This window comes from Neolamprologus brichardi, chromosome 18 (genome assembly GCF_056152115.1).
Source record: "Neolamprologus brichardi isolate AB-2024 chromosome 18, ASM5615211v1, whole genome shotgun sequence".
Classification (NCBI taxonomy): Eukaryota; Metazoa; Chordata; class Actinopteri; order Cichliformes; family Cichlidae; genus Neolamprologus; species Neolamprologus brichardi.
The window spans coordinates 25,758,835-25,782,446 of NC_142121.1; the positions used below are offsets into that span (position 1 = coordinate 25,758,835).

At 40.3% G+C, this 23,612-nt stretch overlaps 1 protein-coding gene across 1 annotated transcript in view; it reads left to right on the plus strand.

Annotated features, from left to right (window-relative positions):
• clstn2a (calsyntenin 2a) overlaps positions 1-23,391 on the plus strand; it is a 149,122-nt gene extending 125,731 nt beyond the window's left edge. Inside the window, exons 10-18 of the mRNA XM_006786719.3 lie at positions 6,109-6,271; positions 11,734-11,900; positions 12,180-12,328; positions 16,954-17,159; positions 18,955-19,122; positions 19,346-19,491; positions 19,606-19,726; positions 20,576-20,766; positions 20,933-23,391. Of these exons, the coding sequence (XP_006786782.2) occupies positions 6,109-6,271; positions 11,734-11,900; positions 12,180-12,328; positions 16,954-17,159; positions 18,955-19,122; positions 19,346-19,491; positions 19,606-19,726; positions 20,576-20,766; positions 20,933-21,148 (1,527 nt within the window). The 3' untranslated portion in view covers positions 21,149-23,391. The remainder of the gene's footprint in view (positions 1-6,108; positions 6,272-11,733; positions 11,901-12,179; positions 12,329-16,953; positions 17,160-18,954; positions 19,123-19,345; positions 19,492-19,605; positions 19,727-20,575; positions 20,767-20,932) is intronic.
• Positions 23,392-23,612: the final 221 nt, after the last annotated feature.

Here is a 23,612-nt window from a genome sequence, read left to right on the forward strand (position 1 = left end):
AATTTAAATTATTTACAGGTATGATATTGCTTCATTCATCAAGTAAGAGCTCCTGGAGATATAGGGGAAAGATAAAGACAGGCAGATTTCAAACATTATGCTGAAAGACGGTATTTTCAAGCAGACCTTTCACTTTAAGCATCTGGCATGTTTTTGCATTGATCTAGAGCCTCATATCTTTCTTTCTTTGGATTGTGTTGTATCACTAACACAAATCAGATCTTTATTAGATATCGGATATTTTTCTTTTTTAAAATAGTTTGGCAAAACTTTTCAAAGTAGAAACTGATGGTTTAGAAGTTTTAGATAAGCACACTTTGCTTTATAACTTGTGGAAAACTTGGCAACTCTGTATTCTTTTAATTGGACAGTTTTTTTTCTGCATAGAAGTTTGCTAGATTTGCCCTTTCACAGAAAACTGCATGTTTTTTTATGCGCGTGCCGTTGCGCATGTTAGCAAAGCTCGTTTCCTTTCTTCCTTTCTTTTGCTTTGTGCCATTTATTTATTTATTTCACTATCCTTGTCATTCCCACGGTGACACATAATACGCTGGCATCAAAAGCGCGGTGCTGCATCTGTGTCAGAAAAGAGATGATCAGAGGAGAGGGGTGCGAAAAGGAACAAAAGAGATGAAAAGGGAAAGAGAAGGGAACTGGAAGTTATGACGGATGGATGAGGTGGAGGTGGGGAAAACAGGGGAGGGGAAAAAATAGTTCAGACAAAAGGGCATAGAACGGGCCGGATGAGAAGTAGAGAAAAGGAGGGCTCTGGGGAAAAACTAGACTTCCTAAAATTATCTGGTGAATGTTTGAAGAGAACAACAACAACACAACTTCCAGCATCCACAGTTATTTTACCCAGTACTACAGTTATCATGTCCATCACACAAGCTAAAGTACTAATAAATCTGATCAGACAAAAGGTTAGTTTTCACTTGAAACAGATGAAAACGCCATCATATATATTTTATAAGACTTTAAGGAAGTCCCCGCATCCGAAACCTCTCCAGTATATCGAAATAAACTTGACCTTATTAAAGGGCTCCTCAGCAGCCAGCACAATGTCCTCATTATTCTGTCGATGTCAGCAGATCTAAAAAGCACTAATGCTGTCTGTGAAACTTTGCTTTGGTGTCCTCCTCAGAAAAGGTTCACACAACCTATAACCTCTGTTTGGCCCCAAAATAAAAGATTTGAGGCCGCCGCTTTCCTCGTTAGCAGCTGGTCTAAGGCAGAGCTGGCAGCATCGAATTGTTTTGCCAGGGATCTTCTGGGTGAAAAACCTCAATTGAGTCCGCGTTGAATTGAGACTGTGCAATATTTTCTAGGTCCAAGTGGCTCTTAAGATCTTCCTTCTTCTCTGCTGGTGTGTAGGATGTAATAGCCTCTCGTAAATACACTGTGGCAGATCTCCACAAGATAGACTGGCTTATCTCCAGCGTTTTATCCTCAGCAATAAAACACTGCCGCTGCTGCTGCATGGTAATATTCTCTACAAAGGAAATCAGGCTGAGTAAGGTAAGGCTTAGTCACCACGGTCTCCAAGATGAACCTCTGTCAGAAGAGACCTACTCTATACTGTGATAGAGAAATGATTAGAAAGAGGATACTGTCTGTACAGTCCTTGAATCTATGCAAAACAATTAAGGACATAATCTTAGGCAGCACACGTATTTTTCTGTCTAATTGATAGAGCGCTCTAAGTGGGGGTTTTTAATCCGATTATTTAAAAAAGCTGAAGCGTTGAATGCTGGGAAATGACAGTCACATTGTAACAAAGCCTTTTATTTTTGCACACAATGTGCTGGTCTTTCTGATAGAATTAAACAATAAAACAATTGTTTACTCAAATTTCCTTCCTGTTAGACTGCTTCATAGCAGGTTTTGGTTTGGACTAGCAGAAAAAAAGAGAAACTAATTTTGTTAATGATGGCTTTATGCCATCAAAGTTCCCAGTAAGCCTTGACAGTGAGCCAGTATTTAAAAAACCCTTAGCTAACTCACTTAAATGGAAGACATTGACCTTGTGTTTTTCCTGCAGTGGCATGCCCAAATGTTCTCTATAAAGTGAAAAATGTAAAACAAGCTAACTGAGCAAGTACAAGAAGTCCTGACAGAAATAGTGAAAGCACCTATGTGAGTGTGTCAATAATGTAAATATGCTTTGAGGTTAAAATATTCAAAATGTGTCATACCTAAAAGCCACAATCAGCACTTTTACTTGCACATTCCCTCTGCAAACAGTAGTGCACAGGAATTCAAAAGGGTTTCATGGAGGAAAACGACAAAAAATGATGTTCTGCGGAGGTTGTTAAAGTGATTTTTGAATCATTGGACTGTTTGTCTGTCCTCTGTGTCTTCTGTATGTCCTGTTTCTTATGTTTCTTTCATTCAGGGTGAAAAATATAACCTAAGTTTTTATTTTTATTGGTAGTAGGAAAGGAAAAATTTGCAAAAATAACACCTGCCAGGTAACTGACATGGAAAATATTTTCCAAAAATGCCCCAATTTAGCCTGGTAGGAAATCCCAAAAGTTAAGAAAACTGTAAATGCATTTTTAACTTCTATGTTAGTGCAGACGTGATGTTTATGTCTCTGCACTTCAGCCTCTGTCTCTCCTATTTTCTCTCTTTCTGTTGTGGGAATGCTCTGATGATAGCATCCATCCTAAACAGGTCTGCAACCTGCCCGAAGACCAGCTCATTAAACTGTTTCAGCATTCATTGTCTCGTTACTTTGATGCAGAGGAGAAGTGCTTTCAAGCTCACACTAACTAATATGTCATCAGACAAGCAATGCGTATACAAACATGGCTCTGCAACAGAGAATTGCTGATGGTATCTGCTAATGATGTGCGTGTGTGCATTTTTAAATATGTGAGCACGATTTATTTTAGACAGTTTAGACAGTCAGCTGCATAAACAAAGTCAGTGAGAGATTGGATTCAGAAGCTAATCTTTCTTGGATGAAGTAGTCGAGTATATGTGCAAATAAATTTTCGCACTGAAGCTAGTCGAGAAAGTTGATCTGTAACAAAATGACTTGTGATCTTTCTGTAATATTTCTAGTCATTTTTTAGCTTTCAGGTTCAGGTTTCAGATTCAGTTTTACATTCTCTGTCATGCTTTGGTGCTGAGATATTTCTCAAATACAGTCTGATTATGCGTGTGCTATTTATTTTTCAAGCATGCAGTCACTGTGCATGCGTTCGAAAACTTGCATATAAAAATAGATGTTATTCGTCTTTATTTCTGTTTGGAAACCACTCCATCAGTTATTATAATCAAAAGCAGAGAAAAGCAACAGCAACACACAACACAATATATTTCCACACAGCCTTACAGCAAAAGTTTTTTATAGTTTGTCTGGAAACGGACGGAGTTGCCAAAGGGATTTGTAGCCATGCTAACTCTGTTCATGTCTTCTGCTGTGGTTCAGTCCGCTACTTTGACCTGAAATATGAATTCAATAATGAATGGATCAGCATAAAATGTATCGCAGATATCTATCTGTTCTCCCCGAGGATGAATCGTTCACTACAGCGTCGCCAGGATAGATTTCAGTTACAGGATTTAGGTTTACTAGTTTTGTTACTCATTCAGAACCATTTGCAAACTAATGCCATTTTCATAATCCTTAGCTCTTAAGCTAAAACAATCCTGATAAACTGCATCTTTGAATCTGTTACTTGGCATTGATATTTGTACAGAAATATACAGTCTGTAGGCAAGACACAAAATTTTGTACCAGAAATATTCAGATTTCTCTTTGTCGTCTGCTTGTTGTCTGAGCAGTATCGACCAATCAATTCAATAACAAGTCTAACAACATCATTTGAGCATGTTTTTTCCCCCTTTAAATCTATCTGTAGTCAAACTGTAATCATTGACAAGAGTATAGAAAAGAGTCTTGATAGGACACAATAGAAGCCAAGAGGCAGTGGCCATTGCACCCAGAGGGTAAGTCATCTGGTGTCCCAAACTGTGCTTTTATAAGCTCCACATAGTCACAGCTCTAGGAAAATGCAGTATAATGCCATATAAGTGGAGACAGTCACCCACATAAACAGTGCTGATAATTGTAGAGGCATGCACTCACCTCTGCAGGCAGTCAGCCAACCAGCGGCTAAATGAAAGTGGCAATTCATTCTGCCTGTCTAGTCAAGTACCCGTGCAAATCCTGAATGCGAGATGATGAAACTAAAATACACTGTCATTGTTAATAACACACGGGTGACTTGCCCGAATATTTCACTTAATGTACAGTAAAGGAAGGTTAAAAAAAGAAGAAGAAATGAGGCATGACGTGAGGAATGTCATGCTACCAAAATGTAGGTTGTGATGACTACATCCCAATAAAACATCTTGAATCATCACATCTGAAGGTGGTTTTAAAAAGTGAGGTCTAGTGGGTAGGAGCGGTTTCTGGGCTCTCCTTTCTGTCAGCATATCATGTTATAAAGCTAACATCCCTCGAGATTCTTAGTTGCTCCAACAAAGGTTTCGTCTACATTAGTTTCTATGTAAGCTTAAGCAGAAATTTATTCTCCGTGTCCGTGTGTGTAGCCACTTGGCCTTAATGAGAAATTCTCCGTCCACCTGTCAGGTTTTCTCTTCGTATCTGAAATTAGCAGATATTTCTCTGCTCCATGCAAACCAATCTTTTCCCCCATCTTTAACCAAATCCTGCCCACCAGACTGATTAAACTAAAACAGTCTGGCCTTTTCTTGTCTAAATACCTTTAAAATTATATTTACCTCAAGTGACCAGAAATAATAACCTTTAAAAGAAAGTGCAGTTTCATTTGAGAATATTTATTTTAGAAAACACTGTGGCCTCATTATTTGTGAAAGAAGTTGTTCAGGGCCCCAAGCAGTGCTGTTTGTACCATTATTGCTTTGGGCCATAAACTATACTTGTACTCCCCCATTTAACAGCATACAACATGAAACTTTGTTTTTTTCTCATTTCTATAGCTGTTTACTGTGTTCGGCACTGTGCAGGACGGCAGGTTGTCCTTACATGCACTAAGAGAAAATGCCAGAGTCTTGTCACAGTAAAATATGCTAAGAAGGTATTGATATTTTAATTAGAGCTGTGACTTTTCTTGGAAGCATTGCAGTGCTCTTCAAGGTTGAAGCCATTCTTTGAATTCACTGGTGTATTGTTATTTTTAAGGCCTCTGTAAAAATTAGATTTCATTAGATGGCCTCTAACAGCTCCAAATTAAAGCAGCATTCTCTCTGTAACTGCCAGATGTGTAATAAGAAGCCACTTGATACCATATTGACTTAAAAGAAAATATTATTTCATTATTGTTTTTAAAGTTGGTTGTTGCTGCTAAAAAACACGAGTCATTGCATGTTTTATTAGAAAGCTCCATTCTGTGTAACAGGAACACATACTGGCTTCTTCCCCTTCAGTTCAGGGTCGACAGGCAGTGTACACCAGTGTAGCAGCTGGAATAACATACTGAGACATCCAACCATTCACACCTGCATCACCTGTTAAGCAGACCTGCATGTCTTTGAACTGTGCATGTGAAGAGAACCCAGTCAGCATGTAAACGCCACACAGAAAGGCTAAAGCGAGAGAACAGGCTCTGTCTTTATAAGTTCTCACGATCGAGAATGTTTGTGAAGGTTGATAAAAGTTGTGTGACGCGTGACTCTTTCTACAGCTGTGTTTGTCACTCACCGTGTGCCTTTAATGAACAGCTCATTAGACGGAAACCTCATTAGCGGTCTGACGACAGGGAGCAAATGATCCGGGGAAAAGAAGAGGAATTTGATGCGTCTCATTTATTGGAGGTAGAAAGACAGGGAGCATTCAAGGATGCGCTTTTGGGTTTGGAGTAAACATCATCATGTTCATAACAGCAGCCCTATAAACATAATCCCCCATGGCAATACGCTCCATAATAATACTAATAATAATAAAAAAAAAACCAAAAAAGACGTGTAATTGCTTCAGTAATGTATTTTTAAAGCTGCCCCTTTTTCATTTCTGTTTTAATCGGGCCTGTTGTCGTGTTTCAGTGCGTACTAAGAGGACATATAATTTACTGGCAGCATAGCGATATGACAGTTTTTCTCTGTGCTTTACAGATCTGTGACAAGGAATGGCACTATTATGTAATCAACGTGGAATTTCCTGCAGTGACTCTTTTTGTGGATGGCGTGACTTACGAACCCTACCTAGTGACGGATGACTGGCCGATCCACGCCTCGAAGATCGATACGCAGCTGACCGTGGGCGCCTGCTGGCAAGGTCAGTGTGTGTGTGTGTGTTTACCATACATAAGCATAGAAAAACAGCCATTTTTAATGCTTTATTTGAAAGCACCAGGGTTAATTAATTGTTTCAAGGCTGCATACATCCCTTTAACGAGATAAATAAAAAAAGGAAATGATATGTTGTCCTGATTTTGCAAAGCAGGAAATTGAAAGCAGGTCTTGCGTATTCTGATACTATGTAATATTCAACATGTGACATAATTGCCCTGTGCAGGAACGCTATTGAAAGCAATACATTTCACAGTATGTGCATTGCAGGCCACTGAAATGCATAATGAAATGCATTATGCTCCAAGAAACCGAATAGTCTGTGCGAAAACTGCAGGTGCAGCAGTCAAAAACATGTTTTCTTTTAATGTGCAGTTGTTACCAGCCTGAAAAATGCTGACAACATATCATAAGCATAAAGAAACCGCATCAACAAAAAGGCAGAGCAGCCCAGAGATGTTTAAAATTACATTTGAATCACAAAGGGAGATAGTGAGAAAGAAGGCGAAAATAAATAAAGAGACTAACATTTACATCCCCGGCCTGCGAGCTGTTTCCTGTGGCACAAGCCGAGCGGGTATCAAACAGGAAATTCTGCGCCGTCGTTTCCAACGAGAGGGAACGGGAGCATGCAGAGATCGCGTTGGACTGAATAAAAGCTACCCTGCTGTCATGTTTATTACTTGAATAATTACAAAAATAAAGTGCTTCATATGAGAAAGAGACAGTAGTGATCCTTTTCTTGCTGCCTGCCTAAATCACATTCACAACCCTTGCCAGCATCATCCAACGCTTCAATCCTGATGGCATTTTGGTTGCTGCTTAAATTTCGTTTCATCCTGTGCCTGATTGCAATTTTCTTTCTGTCGTCATCATTTTCTTCCTTGCTTCATACAGCCCTCTCTTGCCGCCTCTTTCCATGAATCTCTGATTGTGAGAGAAAGCCCTGAAGGAAGGATTAGCTAGAGTGAATGGAGGACAACTTTGCCAGCTATTACATCCCAATGAAGCCGCTTTAAGCTTCACTAAGCCGCAACTGATAACTTTGCAGGCCATTAGCGAGCAAGATTGCCTTTCAGAGTCTCTCATTTCTCCATCCTCCCTTTCACCACAATCAACAACATAATGATGAGACATGTGGAATAAAAAGGCATTTAGACTGTACTTTTCACTGCCCCGAGAGCAAAAAGAAGATGTGTGTTGTTTTCTTTACAAGGTTAACCCCAGAGAACGGATTTGGCTGTTGTTGGGTCTAAACAGTTTTCTGTGGCATTAATTTGTCGTTGAGCTTGAACGGCAAATGTGAGTTCGCCGTCCCATTTCATTTAATCTGCGACACGGCCGTGGGTGTGGACTTTTTTAAGCAGCCCTCACAGTATTCAGAAATTTTAGCAAATAAGAAGCTTTAAAAAGAGCGTGGGGTGATTTTATGTGGGAAATGAAAGGCATCAATCAAAAGAAAGCAGCATAACGTACTCCTTTTGAAATCCTTTGAGAAGGCAGCAAAGAAACATGTATTCTTGGACTGGAGGTAATCCACCAGACCTTTCTCGTTTTGACTTGTCATAATAGGAAACGCGCAGTTGTAACTAATAACATTAATTATGGCTCTGCTCTTTCAAGGTGTCGCAGTAATGGCAGCGAAGCAGCGGGAGCAAAACAAGAGTGCATGAAACGCGCGCGGCTACGGGTGTGATTAGTGTGTGTGCCTTTCAAGAGAAAGTTGAGTAGGAAAACAGAGTCAAACAAGATCCAGTTTTTTGAAATATTCAAACATTTTCTAATGTTGATACGCATGCATTGACCTAGAGCGCGCTAATGAGTCAGTTTGCCCAAATAAAATGCAAGAGAATCACAATGAAAACAAGAATGGTTGTAACCTTGAGACGGGAATGAAACATATTTGCTCGTACTTAAAAGCATCAGTCCAAGGGCCAATGTGTAATTTAATGCAGAGTATGTCTTTGAAATCTGGAGATCTCTCCTGATGATTTTTAAAAAAATGTTTTCTGAATGATCTTGCTCACTGTTTCCAAAATGTCACAACTCCTGTATCCAAGATTTGCTAGTTATAGTATCTGGCATTGTACTCTTCAGTGTTTACTCTTCTCTGTTTTATTCCGTTTTGGTTGATTGTGCAAATCTATGTAAAATAGATGCATGTTTGGATGTCATTTTGCAGGAAAACATGTCTTGGCGATGAAAAACCTTTACACAGGCAGAAAGAAAGGGAGATGATAGACAGGCAAATTCTCTGCTCCCACTTACACCTACCTGTGTTCCAAAATGCACAATCCTCACCATGTCTGCTCTGAGTGTATGGGTATAAGAAATGTACTATAAGAAAAACAAGAGTCCACCTATATATATGGAAAATAAACTTAGATTGCATTTTGTATGTGAAGGAACACTGTATCACTGTAGACACAGATTGTGATATATCTACTAAGTGTCAGAAAACTATAAAAACATAGCAAAAGAAGAAGTGGCAGGCCTAAAAAAACTGTCTAAAAGACATGACCAGTATCTGAAAGTCATATCCCTGAGAAATAGGGGGGCGGGCAATCCAATAAAAGACCTGACACAGTACCTGAGAGATATATCGGGCTCTTCAGCTCATCCGTCTGCTGCTCACTGAAGCCTCATCAGAAATGGTCTCAGTGGAAGAGTGGCTGTCAAGAAGCTGTACTTAAGGAAAGGAAATGGAGAAAAGGGTGAAGTATGCCGGATTACACAAGAACTGGACAGAAAATCAGTGGAAACAGGTCTTATGGAGTGAATGAATCCAAATTTGTCATTTTTGGCTCAAAAATGTGAGCCTGAGTGTCTACAGCTATCTGTAAAAAATGGTGGAAGCTCTGTTGTGGTTTGGAGCCAATTCAGCCAATGGTGCTGAGAAAAGTATCATCAAATTTTGATCCATCTTAAAGCCATCTGATTATTAACAACTTCTTTCACACCGTCAATGCAGTAAAAGTATACCTTAACAGACATACACACAAAATGTGCATGGCAACAGGTCTTACAGAGCGATTAACCCGAAGTGAAATATTTCCAATAAATTGTCAGAAGAGAGCTACAACAATAAGTGTCCACAGCAGCCTGTGAAGCACGATGGAGGCTCTGTCATGGTTTGGGGATTCATTTGAGCCAGCAGTGTTGGAGATCTTATCAAAATTGATAAAGACACCGCAAATTACGGCCAGATTTTGATCCACCGTTTTGAAAGCATCTGATTGGCAAAAGTTTAATTTTTCACCATGATAATGCCCAATCATCCCACACGTTGCCAGTACAGTAAAAGCATAGTTGGACAGAAAAACATACAATGGATTATTATCAGTCATACATTGGCCTCCCTAGAGCTCAGATTTCAACATTATTGAAGCAGAGTGCAATCAGCCAACATCCAAAACAGAGCTTTGAATATCCTTCAAGAAGCCTGGACAACTATTCCTGAACACTACTTATAGACATTAAGAGAACGCTTGACTAAGAGAGTTCAGGTTGTGCTGGTGAATAAAAGTGGTCATATCAAATACTTTCAAGTTTGTTAGAATTGCACAAACTCTGGTTTTTGTCCACATGTTTTTTTGCAAATCGCTCCACGTGTTGTCCATTTTCCATTTGCAGAATGTAAAGAAATGAGAGGTGGATCAAGATGTTTGCGTGTAGTTTTTGTATTTTTTCATGTGAAACATTAGTGTAGAATTGTGATAACTGGGGAATAATTTTAAGTGTTTTTTCATCTATGTCATCTATAAAAAGTTGAACACTAACGATTCAGCCTGTTTGTTTTTGGACTAAAGTCTGAGGTAGCACAGCACACAGACATATAAGACATCCAGATCAATCAAAGGTTTATTGATTTGGTTGTCGTTGGGTTAACTGAAACAAAATCTATAAGTTTAAGCATGTCTGCTTTCATTTAACTTATTAAACTAACCTTCTGCCTTCAAAGTCAGAACATCGTGTCATACAGACCTCCTCTTACAGATACCAACAATACATTTTCTGTCACAATATGTGATGCAGAAACTGCTGCTGATCATTCTCTCTCAGCTCCACATGTATACACCCTTGTATGATTCACACTGCCTGAGCTGAGGGAGTAGATGCCTGCAGCCCTGTGCAGGCCATCTAGTTCTGAATATCATCTGCAGTGTCTGTCTACAATTCCCCCGAGCGCCTCTGTACAGAATAGCTCTGTCCCAGGAGAACCTCCTAGCTCTGCTAAACGAGTGAGCAACTTTAAATAACAAAACTGCTGAGTCAGTATTCTGCGATGCTAAAAAGTTATATTCAGTTGAAAATGAAAAGGGGGGGAAGCACTGAATAAGAAGCACCAGTAGAGGACTACTTGATACACACACTACTGTTTTTGTCTGGGTTAATAAAGAAGTTAAGTCATTTTCCCAGATAAAATAAAATCAATATGTTTCAGTAAAAATAATAATGATCAAATTCTAGAACTGGAAATATAATTCAATTAAAGACTGTGTAAATATTTCATTGCTACTGTGACATACTTGTTCGTGACACTCGGTTTATTACAAATAGAGCGACATCCACCATTTTTGCATTACTCTAAGAGGAGCTGCTGTCACCTTTTACGAGAATTTTAAAACACGTAAGCCATAACTGACCTGAAAGACTCAGGCAGGAAGTAATTTACCTTAAGGGGGGGTTAGACCTGTATGGAAATTACACCTGTCATGAGAAGTGGTGAAATTGTACCACAGGGCAGAGCTGACAGGAAAATCGGCTACGCTCTCCATATGAAAAAAGTGCACTCTTAAGAAGATGTCAGGGCTTGACAGACCTCCACAGCCTGTACTGCTGTGATACCTTTTACACAGAGGACTGTGCCAAGGTGTTGGCTTCCACTTACTGGTTTTATTTAGCTTATATGAATGGTTAGTTTGTATTTCCCACCGGCTGTGGCAGTCGCAGAACATTTTAGGTCAAACTCACACTACCATCTGTCAAAGTCATAAATCCAATGTGACAAGCTGTCAAAATCTGCTGTTCTGTTGCGTCCTGCGATGTTTCCTTGAATACTGCAGACTATATTCTGTAGGTCATGATGTCTGCTTTTCTTACTTATCTAGAGTGTACAGCACTTAATGTATGTGTACATTTCACATCCCTAACCTAAAATTTTTACCTAAACCTATTTAAACACCTATTTAAAGAGCAATGTTATTTTCAAAGTAATCAAAGTACTTTTTTTCATGTTGGAGCTGATGTAAAAAAATTTTTCATGTTTCTCTTTTAATCTAAAAGTTTGAGCGAAATAGCTCTCCATGGTTTCTGTATATTTCCTTAGAAAAGCACACACCCCTTTTTCACTTAGCTTTCTTCTCCATATTGTTACGTCTGTACTTTCCTCTTCTTTCCTCTTCTTTCTCCTCTCATATATCATATATCTTCTCTCTTCCCCACTAGGTGGCGAGGTAGCAACCCCAAGGTTCACTCAGTATTTCCGTGGTAGCCTGTCGGGTCTGACGATCCGACCGGGTCGCATCGAAACCCAGAAGGTTATCTCCTGTTTGCAGGCTTGCAAAGAAGGTCTTGATATTAACTCCCTTGAAAGCCTCGCTAAGGACATAAAGGTGCGTGGAAAAAATGGATTCATTCAACTTATTTCTCCACAGTAACAGCCAACTGCATTTGCATTGGTCTAAAAGGAAGAAGGAAAGCCCCATAACTTATTTATGTGCCGCTTTTAAGTTAAAGCGCTTTCATTTCAATCTCTGGAATATAATGGAGTTGAATTTAAGACGTCCACATCTACATGCTTTTTGATAAAACTGCTCTAAACCTCCACTCATCGTATTATTGATTTACTTTGGAATCTGAATGAGAACAAGTCATTTGTTGGTTTTCCCCAGTTTCATTTTAACCCGGCCCAGTCTGTGCTGGTGGTGGAAGGAGAAGATGTGGACAGCATCAACATGGCCATGACCAAGGTCTCCTACATCAATTCTCGCCAGTTCCCCACACCTGGCCTCCGACGGCTGCGTATCACCACTACAGTACAGTGAGTGCGCATTTACTCTGACAGTGCGTTTTTATCTCAGCTATTTAAGAGGCGAAACACACGCCATGGCTTTTAAACATCCAGCTTTTCGCGCACCTGTTCGTAGCTGAGGAGCTCAGCTTTGGAGCAGCTCTGCTGGAAGTACTGTGAGTTAACAACTTGCTCAGGGGTGCATTGACTTTGAGAGACTGGTACTTGCTGTGCACGCACGCACACATGTTGTGGAAATCTCGTGGTACCAGATTTATTCATGGAGGAGCAATACTCAGGATGTTTTGTGCACAAACATTTACTGGAGACATAAACCCACCTGTCATAACATAAAGCATTAAATCTTGTCCTGAGATGTCTTCATGTATAGTGATTTGGTCATTAGCTTAGCTTCCTGCAGTGGAAATCACACCTCTGTAGTTTTCAGTACATAGGCTATATAATTATTAGCTAGATGACATACTGGAGTATGTCACCCCACATTAGCCTAATGAGCTTTTCCCAGCTGCAATGGGGAAAAGGAAAATATTCATGCAAGCACTGAAGGAACAAGCAAACTCATCACTAAAAGGCATGAGCTGACCAGCATGTTCGAACCTAAAACCTTTCTACCCAAAAGCAACTGTACTAACCACAGCATCAACACACCGCCCCCTGCAACTGTTAAAATTAGATAGCCCTTCTTACATTCAGTGTGTAATGGAGCGATTTAGGGACCTGTTTGATGTGCAGAAGAGCTGCACATTTAATGTGTCGTGGGCTTCTGCGTTTTGTTTCTTTTTTAATTTCCGCCTGTTTCTTTAGACATTAAGATTTGAACTCTTTCTGACATTTTAATGTTTGTGAAAATCCCCAGAAATCGAACGTAAAATGTTTAAAGAAGGTGGTCAGCATAAGATGGGTAGTGGTCACAGGCTATGCAAACAGCTAACAAACAGAAACAGTGGTGAGCAAAGCAGCTGCCAGAGCCGAGCTCTCAGTGAGATGGCGTAGGGTGGATCATTAGTGTAAAAATTATTAAACCAATAAGCAGGCCAGCTGTCCCTGGTGATTGCAAAGACCATATTGCTAGAGTCTATTTTCCTTGATTTTGTTATGTTTTCCCTCTTCTCTCTCCCTCTGTCTTCTGGTGCTTCTATCTCTGCCTTTGATTTGATTTGACTTGATTAAATTGACTTTGTTCACTAGTAGCAGCAGCACTTCAGGATGATGATGCCAGTCACTCAACCTGCCTCTCTTTCAAGTACTTGTCCAGAAATCTCCTGCATGTTATTATTTCCCAGTACTGCAAACAGACAAACATGTCCATGAATTTGGATTCATATTCGGTTGGCTTTTGGTGAGCTGATACTTTCTATATTTTCACCACTAGATAAACCTTACATTATATATTAAATGTAGTTGATGGAATAGACAAGTAGTAGGCTATATATATATATATATATATATATGTATATATATATATATATATATATATATATATACATATATATATATATATATATATTAGTGTGCAAGTGTGCATGCACTGTTAGCTGTTAACAAACTAAAAAAGATACAACTGAGGGTTTTGTTAAACAAATTCACAGAGAATTCACTTTCCCTTTCCCTTTAAGACGAAACATTCGAAAAATCTTTTTTTATCTTGTGCGATAATGACTACGATTATGTCTTTTTTAAAGATTTCAGTGGTAATTGTAAGTGACACCCATGTTTGAATTACTACTTTGAGACTAACTCATTCCTGCGTTTCCTATTGGATCATTATTACATCCCAGTACTGATATGGATTTCCTCTACGGGGCTCATGTCTGAACCGATCTGCTTCAAAGCACTAAGCTGTAGCACATTGAATGCAACATGCTTGATTGCATATATAGATATTGCTTACTGTCCCAGAGAGAGAGACTTGTGTCTAGCTTGAGTGCTTGGTACATGTTCACGTGTCTTACGTCTTGTCTCCACAGCCACGCAGCACCTGTTCGTTTGTTGAGCAGCAAACGCAGGCGGGTCAAATCAGCTTCGTGCTGGTCGATAAAGTGAGGCGAGCTCCAGGAGCAACAATAGAGGCTGTCTGACTCTGACAACACTTCACTGTGCTCCTCGAGATAACGGCAGATAGATCCGCCTTTGCACTCAGCAGATATGTTGAATCCGCAGTCCTTGAATAGGGAAAAAAACAACAATATGTAGTCACATAACACATACAGTGTTCAGAAAATTATTTAAGACGTTGTGTTGTTTTAAAGCCACGGGAGTTTGCTCCATGTCACAAGCCCTGTCTGCCATCATAAGTAGCTTATCAACATTTTCTTGGGCCATATCCATCTTTAAAATATTGTCTATACAACAGGTACAAAAACACCTGATATGTGTAGTTAAATTAAAAATGATGTTGGACAGGGGTGTAAAGTTCTGAGATTTCTGGCACCCTTTTGTTAGCATCCATGAGTTGGACTGTGTCCATCTTGGAGGCTGCTTCTTGAAGGGTTGCAACCCTGTCGCGCTGACAGTGTGCACACAAACAGACTGAAATAGTACTCAGCGGGTGTACCCACTGTTGTGGGAACTACCACACTGCTGTGTAGTAGTTCCCACAGCAGTGTTGTTTCCAGGAGCAGCTTTTGCTTTGAGACACACACGGACAGATTTCAAAGTGATGCACTAGAGGCCATGTGGTCAAGGCAGGTAACAAGCCAGGATTGATCTGAGACCTCAAAAGCTAACATCCCCTTTTGTGGATTTCATTTCTTTATACGTAAGTGGGATGTTTTTATGTGCAGGTGAGAGTTCATGGTTGCTCGCTTTCATAATCACACTGATTCAACTTAAGTCCAGTTGAAACTGGGTTTTTCTATAGTGATATAATCTACTTACAACACAATAAAACCGACATAAAAATGTAATTCACATCCTTTCATAGAATTTTTGTCCAGAATAGAAAAGATTTTTTCGTGATAAAGCAATGGAAATGATTTTTAACAGGAAAAACTGAAAGAAAATATTTTTGAATTAATATGACTGTACATGTTTTCATAAAGCAGCTGGCCTGTTTGATGAGTGAGTAAAACAAACTCAGTGGAGAATTTGGAATTCTTGCCAGTTTTTCTTTTTTGTTGCCAACCTGTTCTGGCAATCCAACAAACCTCAGAAGTGGTAATCAATTATGATGCCTTAGTAAAAATTGATTGCACAAACAAAGCACCTCAGCGGCCACTTAAAGCCCCTGAAAACGTATTTTCTAAACCAGTTTTTTGCTAAGAGGGATTGAATATGCATAAATTTCTAAGTTTGAACTGTTGGAGGTTTTTTCTTCATACTGGTGTGAAATGAGCGGGCACTATTAGCACTGCAAGAAAAATCTTCTTACAGCCCCCAAAATTATTATTATTGAAATTAAAATAATCTTAAAAAGCTCTAAATACATTTAGCACTTAAAAAGAGGTTTTATTGCATGCAATCCTACGCAAAAGTCTAGAGCCAACCCTTTATTTCTTTATATTTCGCCAGGAAGATGGGCATGACAATGAAAAGAGCAGTGATCCAAACATACATGGGAATAAAGCATGTAGTAGTTCTTAAGCTCTTCTTTGGATGCTGGTTGCATTCTGTTTAGATGATTCTTCCTGTTTCCTCCCTTATGAATGGCTTCTTCCACTGAGACCATTTCTAGCTTTTTTTGGTGTGTGTGCCACTTCTTTTGTTTCCACTTGACACACTGCACCCCACGCCAAGATATGTCAAGCACTTGGCTAACAGCTCTTTGGAAATCACTTCATTGGTACAAAAAATATGATTTTATTTCAGACTGTGTTGACATTTTTTGTAGAGTCGACTAAACAAATGGCAACAAAATATGTGTTTGTGTCAGGCTGCTAGTAACAAAGTGCCCAAAGATGCAATTTAAATTGTTTCTTTACTAAGTTGTCTATTACAACACTGGGTCATCCCTTGAGTTTGGTACCTTTGTATAAGGACTGAAAATGAGTGAAAAAGCAGGCAACGTCCAAAGAAAGACCTTCAGAAAGCCTAAAAGTTTGAAGCAAAATATGAAGAAATGAGGGGTGCCTTGAAACTTCTTCACAGTAATGTCAGAAGTGAAATGTTGTAGGGGTAAATTTGAAGGAAGAGTACATGAAGAGTATTTTCAAGGATTATGAGATTGAAACTGGGAATTGAAGGAGTGATATTGAACGCTATCAGTGTGTGTGTGCCCTCAGAAATGTATTTCAGATACATTTTTTCTTATCTAGCCCTAAAGGTTTTGGCCTTTAAAACATATTTTCTCAACATCATGAACACAAAAACAATATTTTCAACCAAACCTAGCACTGTTTATGGTTTAAGGTTTTTATTTTTTGCTATTTTACTGTTAGCCTGCTGTGCTTATAGGTTTGCAGTGTGTGAGGTTCAGTTGGAATAAAGAAATGTCCCTGTCACTCCCTGAGCCTTTAATTCAGTGCTGCGGTACTTAAATTATACAAAAGCAAATACGCCGCAGTGAAATCAAGAGACGTAAGCAGTGAGGCAGCAACACAGGTGCTGTCCTACCCTGTAACCTTTTCTTCTCCTCTTCTCTGTGTGTGTGTGTGTGTGTGTGTGTGTGTGTGTGTGTGTGTGTGTGTGTGTGTCAGGTGTTTCGGAGAGGACACATGTCTCTCCATCCCAGACATCAAGGCAGTAGTTATGGTGCTGCCGCCCAGTGAACCGAGAATCACCATTGCTGGATCTAATCGACTCGTCAGGCCTGCCAGCGACCTCCGGGGCCCGCTGGGTGTGGCACCTTTCAAAGAGCTTCACATCACAAGCACAGTAATGAAGGGAGATGGCTTCGGTGGACGTGAGTGGGCTGTTATAGATGCTCTCAGCTTATATGTGCATCGTAATGATGCTTTAGTTAATTTACAATCATCTTTTGCTTTTCTTTCTATTGAGGTGTTTTATATTCGACCATATACAGTGGGGCAAAAAAGTATTTAGTCAGCCACCGATTGTGCAAGTTCCCCCACTTAAAATGATGACAGAGGTCAGTAATTTGCACCAGAGGTACACTTCAACTGTGAGAGACAGAATGTGAAAAAAAAATCCATGAATTCACATGGTAGGATTTGTAAAGAATTTATTCGTAAATCAGGGTGGAAAATAAGTATTTGGTCACCTCAAACAAGGAAAATCCCTGGCTCTCACAGACCTGTAACGTCTTCTGTAAGAAGCTTTTCTGTCCCCCACTCGTTACCTGTATGAATGGCACCTGTTTGACCTCATCATCTGTATAAAAGACACCTGTCCACAGCCTCAACCAGTCAGACTCCAAACTCCGCCATGGCCAAGACCAAAGAGCTTTCGAAGGACACCAGGAAAAGAATTGTAGACCTGCACCAGACTGGGAAGAGTGAATCTACAATAGGCAAGCAGCTTGGTGTGAAAAAATCAACTGTGGGAGCAATCATCAGAAAATGGAAGACATACAAGACCACTGATAATCTCTCTCGATCTGGGGCTCCACGCAAGATCTCATCCCGTGGGGTCAAAATGATCATGAGAACGGTGAGCAAAGATCCCAGAACCACACGGGGGGACCTGGTGAATGACCTGCAGAGAGCTGGGACCAAAGTAACAAAGGTCACCATCAGTAACACACTACAACGGCAGGGAATCAAATCCCGCAGTGCCAGACGTGTTCCGCTGCTGAAGCCAGTGCATGTCCAGGCCCGTCTGAAGTTTGCCAGAGAGCACATGGATGATACAGCAGAGGATTGGGAGAATGTCATGTGGTCAGATGAAACCAAAGTAGAACTTTTTGGTATAAACTCAACTCGTCGTGTTTGGAGGAAGAAGAATACTGAGTTGCATCCCAAGAACACCATACCTACTGTGAAGCATGGGGGTGGAAACATCATGGTATGGGGCTGTTTTTCTGCCAAGGGGACAGGACGACTGATCCGTGTTAAGGACAGAATGAATGGGGCCAAGTATCGTGAGATTTTGAGCCAAAACCTCCTTCCATCAGTGAGAACTTTGAAGATGAAACGAGGCTGGGTCTTCCAACATGACAATGATCCAAAACACACCGCCCGGGCAACAAAGGAGTGGCTCCGTAAGAAGCATTTGAAAGTCCTGGAGTGGCCTAGCCAGTCTCCAGACCTCAACCCCATAGAAAATCTGTGGCGGGAGTTGAAAGTCCGTGTTGCTCGGCGACAGCCCCAAAACATCACTGCTCTTGAGAAGATCTGCATGGAGGAATGGGCCAAAATACCAGCTACTGTGTGTGCAAACCTGGTAAAGACCTATAGTAAACGTTTGACCTCTGTTATTGCCAACAAAGGTTATGTTACAAAGTATTGAGTTGCATTTTTGTTATTGACCAAATACTTATTTTCCACCCTGATTTACGAATAAATTCTTTACAAATCCTACCATGTGAATTCATGGATTTTTTTTTCACATTCTGTCTCTCACAGTTGAAGTGTACCTCTGGTGCAAATTACTGACCTCTGTCATCATTTTAAGTGGGGGAACTTGCACAATCGGTGGCTGACTAAATACTTTTTTGCCCCACTGTATGTGTTGGATATTTGACATCTTATCATTTCAAACACTTTCACACTTGTGCGATTTTGTGTGTGTGCATGCAGCCCGCAGGCCAGGGGTTATGGAGGTAATGCACAATCTGGACTACTGTGATGTTCTGGTAATTGGAGAAGAACTGAATCCAGACAGAGAGAGTCTAGAGATTCAACACAGTGCTCTGCTGGGAAAACACCTTGATGCCACCAACTCCACCTCTGGAATATCAATTTATGGTAGGCTGTGTGACCTTCTGCAGTCTCATCTTAGGAAAAAATCTGGAAAATGGCGTGCCCTTTAATCAGCAGTCAGACGATCATACATTAAGAAAGATGTAAAGGTCCCTGAGACATGTCCCTGTCGTTTAATTACAGGCTTATTTATGTCGCCAATATGCAGTTCTGCTTCATGACATGTGTTAGATATTAGTAAGGCATAAATCTTTTTCTGTGTTACAAGGTGTGGACTCCATGGCTCACTATGAGCAGGCACTGAGGCAAGTGCGCTACAGGAACTGGCGACCAGCCAATCTGAGTGAGAGGAGGTTCAGACTCACCTGTTCGGAGCTCAACGGTCGCTACACCAGCAACGAGTTCAATTTGGAGGTGAGTTTGATATATAAACATTCTCATCTACCCAGTGTCTCTGTCTTATTTTTATGGTTTATTTGTTTTATCTTTCAATGTTATCCTGTTTCGTCTTCTATTTGTTCGGCATAGGTCAGTGTTCTTCACCACTCGGCACCTGTGGAGCACGCCAATCACATGGCTGTCCAACCCCAGTACATGAGACCCATCCATCACCCACTCATAATGCACTCGCTCAACTCTCACATGTCAGGTAAGACACAAATAGAGTCCAGTTCATTTATAAAGCGCTGGTCCTTAACAACAGTCGCCTGTGGGTGACTGTTTCTCAGGAGGTAGAGCAGGTCGTCTACTAATTGAAAGGTTGGTGGTTCGATTAAAGTAGTGAACACTCAGTTGCTCCTGATGTGTTCGCTGGAGTGAGAATGTGTGCCGATGTTAGATAGATAGAAAGCACTTAGATGTAGAAAAATACTTGTGTGAATGAGACATGTTGTCTTTTATCCTGTCCTGGAAGACAGGATAAAAGCTGAGCAGTAGTTGGTCACTGTGGAAAGGAAGAACTCGCTTTAAACAAGAGATGTTTTCCAACCAGGGAAAAAGGTTCCCCGTGGGGTACTTCTGCGTGAGCTGGGGGGGGAGGACATGGACACATTAGCTAAACTAATCTGAAAACAACTGATTGAAAGCTTTGATCAGGAAGTTAGCTTAATGTAAAAACTAACAGTTGGAATATAGCTAAAAGTATAAAAACCAAAAGTGTTTGATAAATGTACGCAAACTAGCTAACTGTGTTGTTTAACAAAGAAGATACATAAGATAGATAACATAACAGTAAATAAACAGTTGAATAGCAAAATTGTAAATTCAGTCACTACTGTGGCCCCACTGCAATTTCTAATTTATGATTCTAATGAACATTTAGTTTACTTGTACTCTGTTACTCCGATGTAAAACATTTGCATTCGTTTTTTACAGGATCGTTAGAGAACTTAAAGGAAACGATGAGTATTATAGGAAACCATTGTTATTATTATTATTGTGTGTGTGTGTGTGTGGTTGTGTGTGTATGCATAATGACTTTAATCACTGTTTTTTACAGGATCGGCACCTCCTGCAGCCACAGTCGTTATCGTGGTTTGTATCGCAGCACTGGTAGTGATCGTGGTTATTGGAGTCTACAGGATCCACACCACACATCAGGAAGGGTCGAGAGAGGAGGAAGATGAGGTCAAAGATGCTGAGGAAGAATGCGACAACTCTGCGCTCACCATCACTGTCAACCCCATGGAGGTAACTCTGAAAGATGTGGTTTAGCATTTAATGCCATTATCAGGGTATTTTCTTTAGAAGAAGGACCGAGTGGAAGACTGAAGATAATGTCAACAGTGTTTGTTAACAGTATGAACGTACCTGCAGTTACACACGTATACACTGATTTTTGTTTGTTGTTCTCTAGAACATAGGAGGACCTCAGGGTCTGGGTGATGAGGTAAGGCAAGAAGAACATGAGGAGGAGGAAGAAGAGGAGGAGGAAGAGCTGGTGGGAGGAGTGACAAGTGCTGAGTCAGAGAACAGCGATGAAGAGGAAGATGATGATGAAGGGAGAGAAGCTGCTAAAGAGAGAAAGCAGAAGGGTAAACTCGGATGGGACAGTTCCTCCATAACATACTGATCACGAACATGTAAACATTAACACATATGTGCACAAACACACGCTCATGCACATTCTCATCGGACACACACACACACACACACATAAAAATACACAGCACACACATATCAACCAGACATTCCTTCATGCTCTGTAAAGGTATACACACACACACACACACACACACACTCTGATGAAATAATTTACAATCTGTTGCTGGAAAATACTCTTCGAATCTTCCCATGTTGTCATTTTTAATGTAACATCTCCCCCTGCTGGACACAGTCAAACATGGCGTATGACTGAATGGAAATCGTTGTCTGTGTGTGTGCATCATTATTCACGTCACAACCAGTAAAGCAGAGAAAAATATGTCAAACAAGCACAGTCGAGTCATTTATTATGTGGGCACATTATATATTCAGTCCCAAACTCTGAGCCACGAGCCAGATCTTAAATGATGTGACACTGATACGAAACACAAGCTTAAAATTGACTTTTATCCCTGTGTTCAGTATGTGTATCGTATCCTCCGTTACTTTTAAATCTTTTATCCATCAAACTGATTGTTTTTATCAATTTAACTGCAAGGTCTATCCATCTACGCATCAGCTAGTTCATGTATCTGTAACATCTTTACGTAGAATTCCCATGTAGGTAGGTATGACATAGCTGTGCTCTCTCTCTCTCTCTCTCTCTCTCTCTGTGTTTCCTCTCTTCTCAACAACAACACGTTTGATGTCCTTAAAGTCTGTGGTTCTGTGGCCTGGACACTAAAGAGAAACATTCCACATTTGTCCTGATTTACTGCATGTACAGAACAAAGTAGAAATATCAATTTTTGAACTGAATCTTTCATCTTTGAGTTCTTTGGATTATCTTGAAGCTGAAACAGTCACTTTTCCATTAGCTTAGAAGCTGATTGTTTGCATCTGTGTGTGTGTGTGTCAGATCTATCCGTGCAGTGGCCCAAATGTTTACTGTTTAGGAGTAGCTAACTTTGGTTTTTACTCAGCACATGCAGTGATACAGAAATGTTGCAGTTTGCCACTATGATCCCATGTTTCCTTTGGTTTTATCCATAGTAAAGGGAGTCCTCTATGCAATTATGGACCTACCATAAAGGATCGGTGCACAGAAACAGGGGTACTCCAGATATAAGAGACAGATATAGAATTGATGCAGAACAGGCTATAATATCCTGACTTTAGTGCCTAGTATTGATCATTTTCCAGAAACAATATACATTCCACCTCCCATCTATCAGTCAGTAGCATCTCATCTTAGACCTGCCGGTTTCACAAACACCTAAATTGTCACGAGTTTATCTAGTTAGACTTGTCTCAGAGTCAGGCCGCTGTGATGTCGTATGTTGTGTACAGCGTCCTTGAGTAAATAAAATAGCTTTTGATGCCAACAATTTATAATGAGTTATATACTGTAGGATCTCGCCTTTAGCAAAACCAACAAAGTAGGATTTTCTTTCCTATTTTGTTCAGTTGCAACAGGCGCGTCTGTGAAACGGGCTGCAGAAGTCCACATCTGCAGCTTGTAACACAGGCTTTCATGTCAAAGCAAAGGACACCCACAGATATCACCGTGCTGTTTTTATCCCTCGTGTAAAGGAAAGTAAATTCATTGTGTTGTCGGAGTGCCCGTTTGAAGTTGCGCGTAGATGTTGACAGAAACGGTGGTAAATTTAGGAGAAAAGAAGCAGTGATTATACAGTATATCCACATTCCTGCACAACTTCACCACAGCTACAAGAAGAAGTGGATACTTCACTTACAGTCATTCCTCTTTGTGCCGGCGTCATTACTGATTAACACTCACTCTGACAAAATTAAATTCCAGTTTGTTTAAAAGCTAAAAGAAACCGTGACATTCCCATCTCTGCTCACAGGAAAGCACCGGTCACATGTTCGTGTGTGGACAGTATCTATGACGACCTCTCTCACTGAGCTCTCTGACTATGTGTCCTGCTCACCTGTCCCTCCTTCTGTTGGCCTGTGGTTGTGATGTCATCATTGTGAAATAACTGCCTTGTTTCCTTTGTCCCTCCCTCTTTGTCATAATATGCTTCTGAAGATTAAAGATTAAAAAAAGGTTCTTTTACATATAATAACAAACCCTGTAAAAATGTTCAAGACACTTATTTTATATATCAGTTTCTTTTTCTTTTTGTAAACTCTGTGGTTGGGATTTCTCTCTCTTTAGTGGTCATCCCACTGCTTCCTGTATATTGACCAATAAAGACTTGTTTTAGACTCTACAAAGCTCTCCTTCCTGTCTCTACACTATACACCTGACCTGATGTGTGTGTGTGTGTGTGTGTGTGTGTGTGTGTGTGTGTGTGTGTGTGTGTGTGTGTGTGTGTGTCGAGCAGCTTATAAATTGAATAATTAATGAGCTGTCATTGTAGCTGTTGGCCAGCTGTATGAATGCATCATGCTGGAGCTGGCTCCCTGTGTGTTTCATTTGTTTT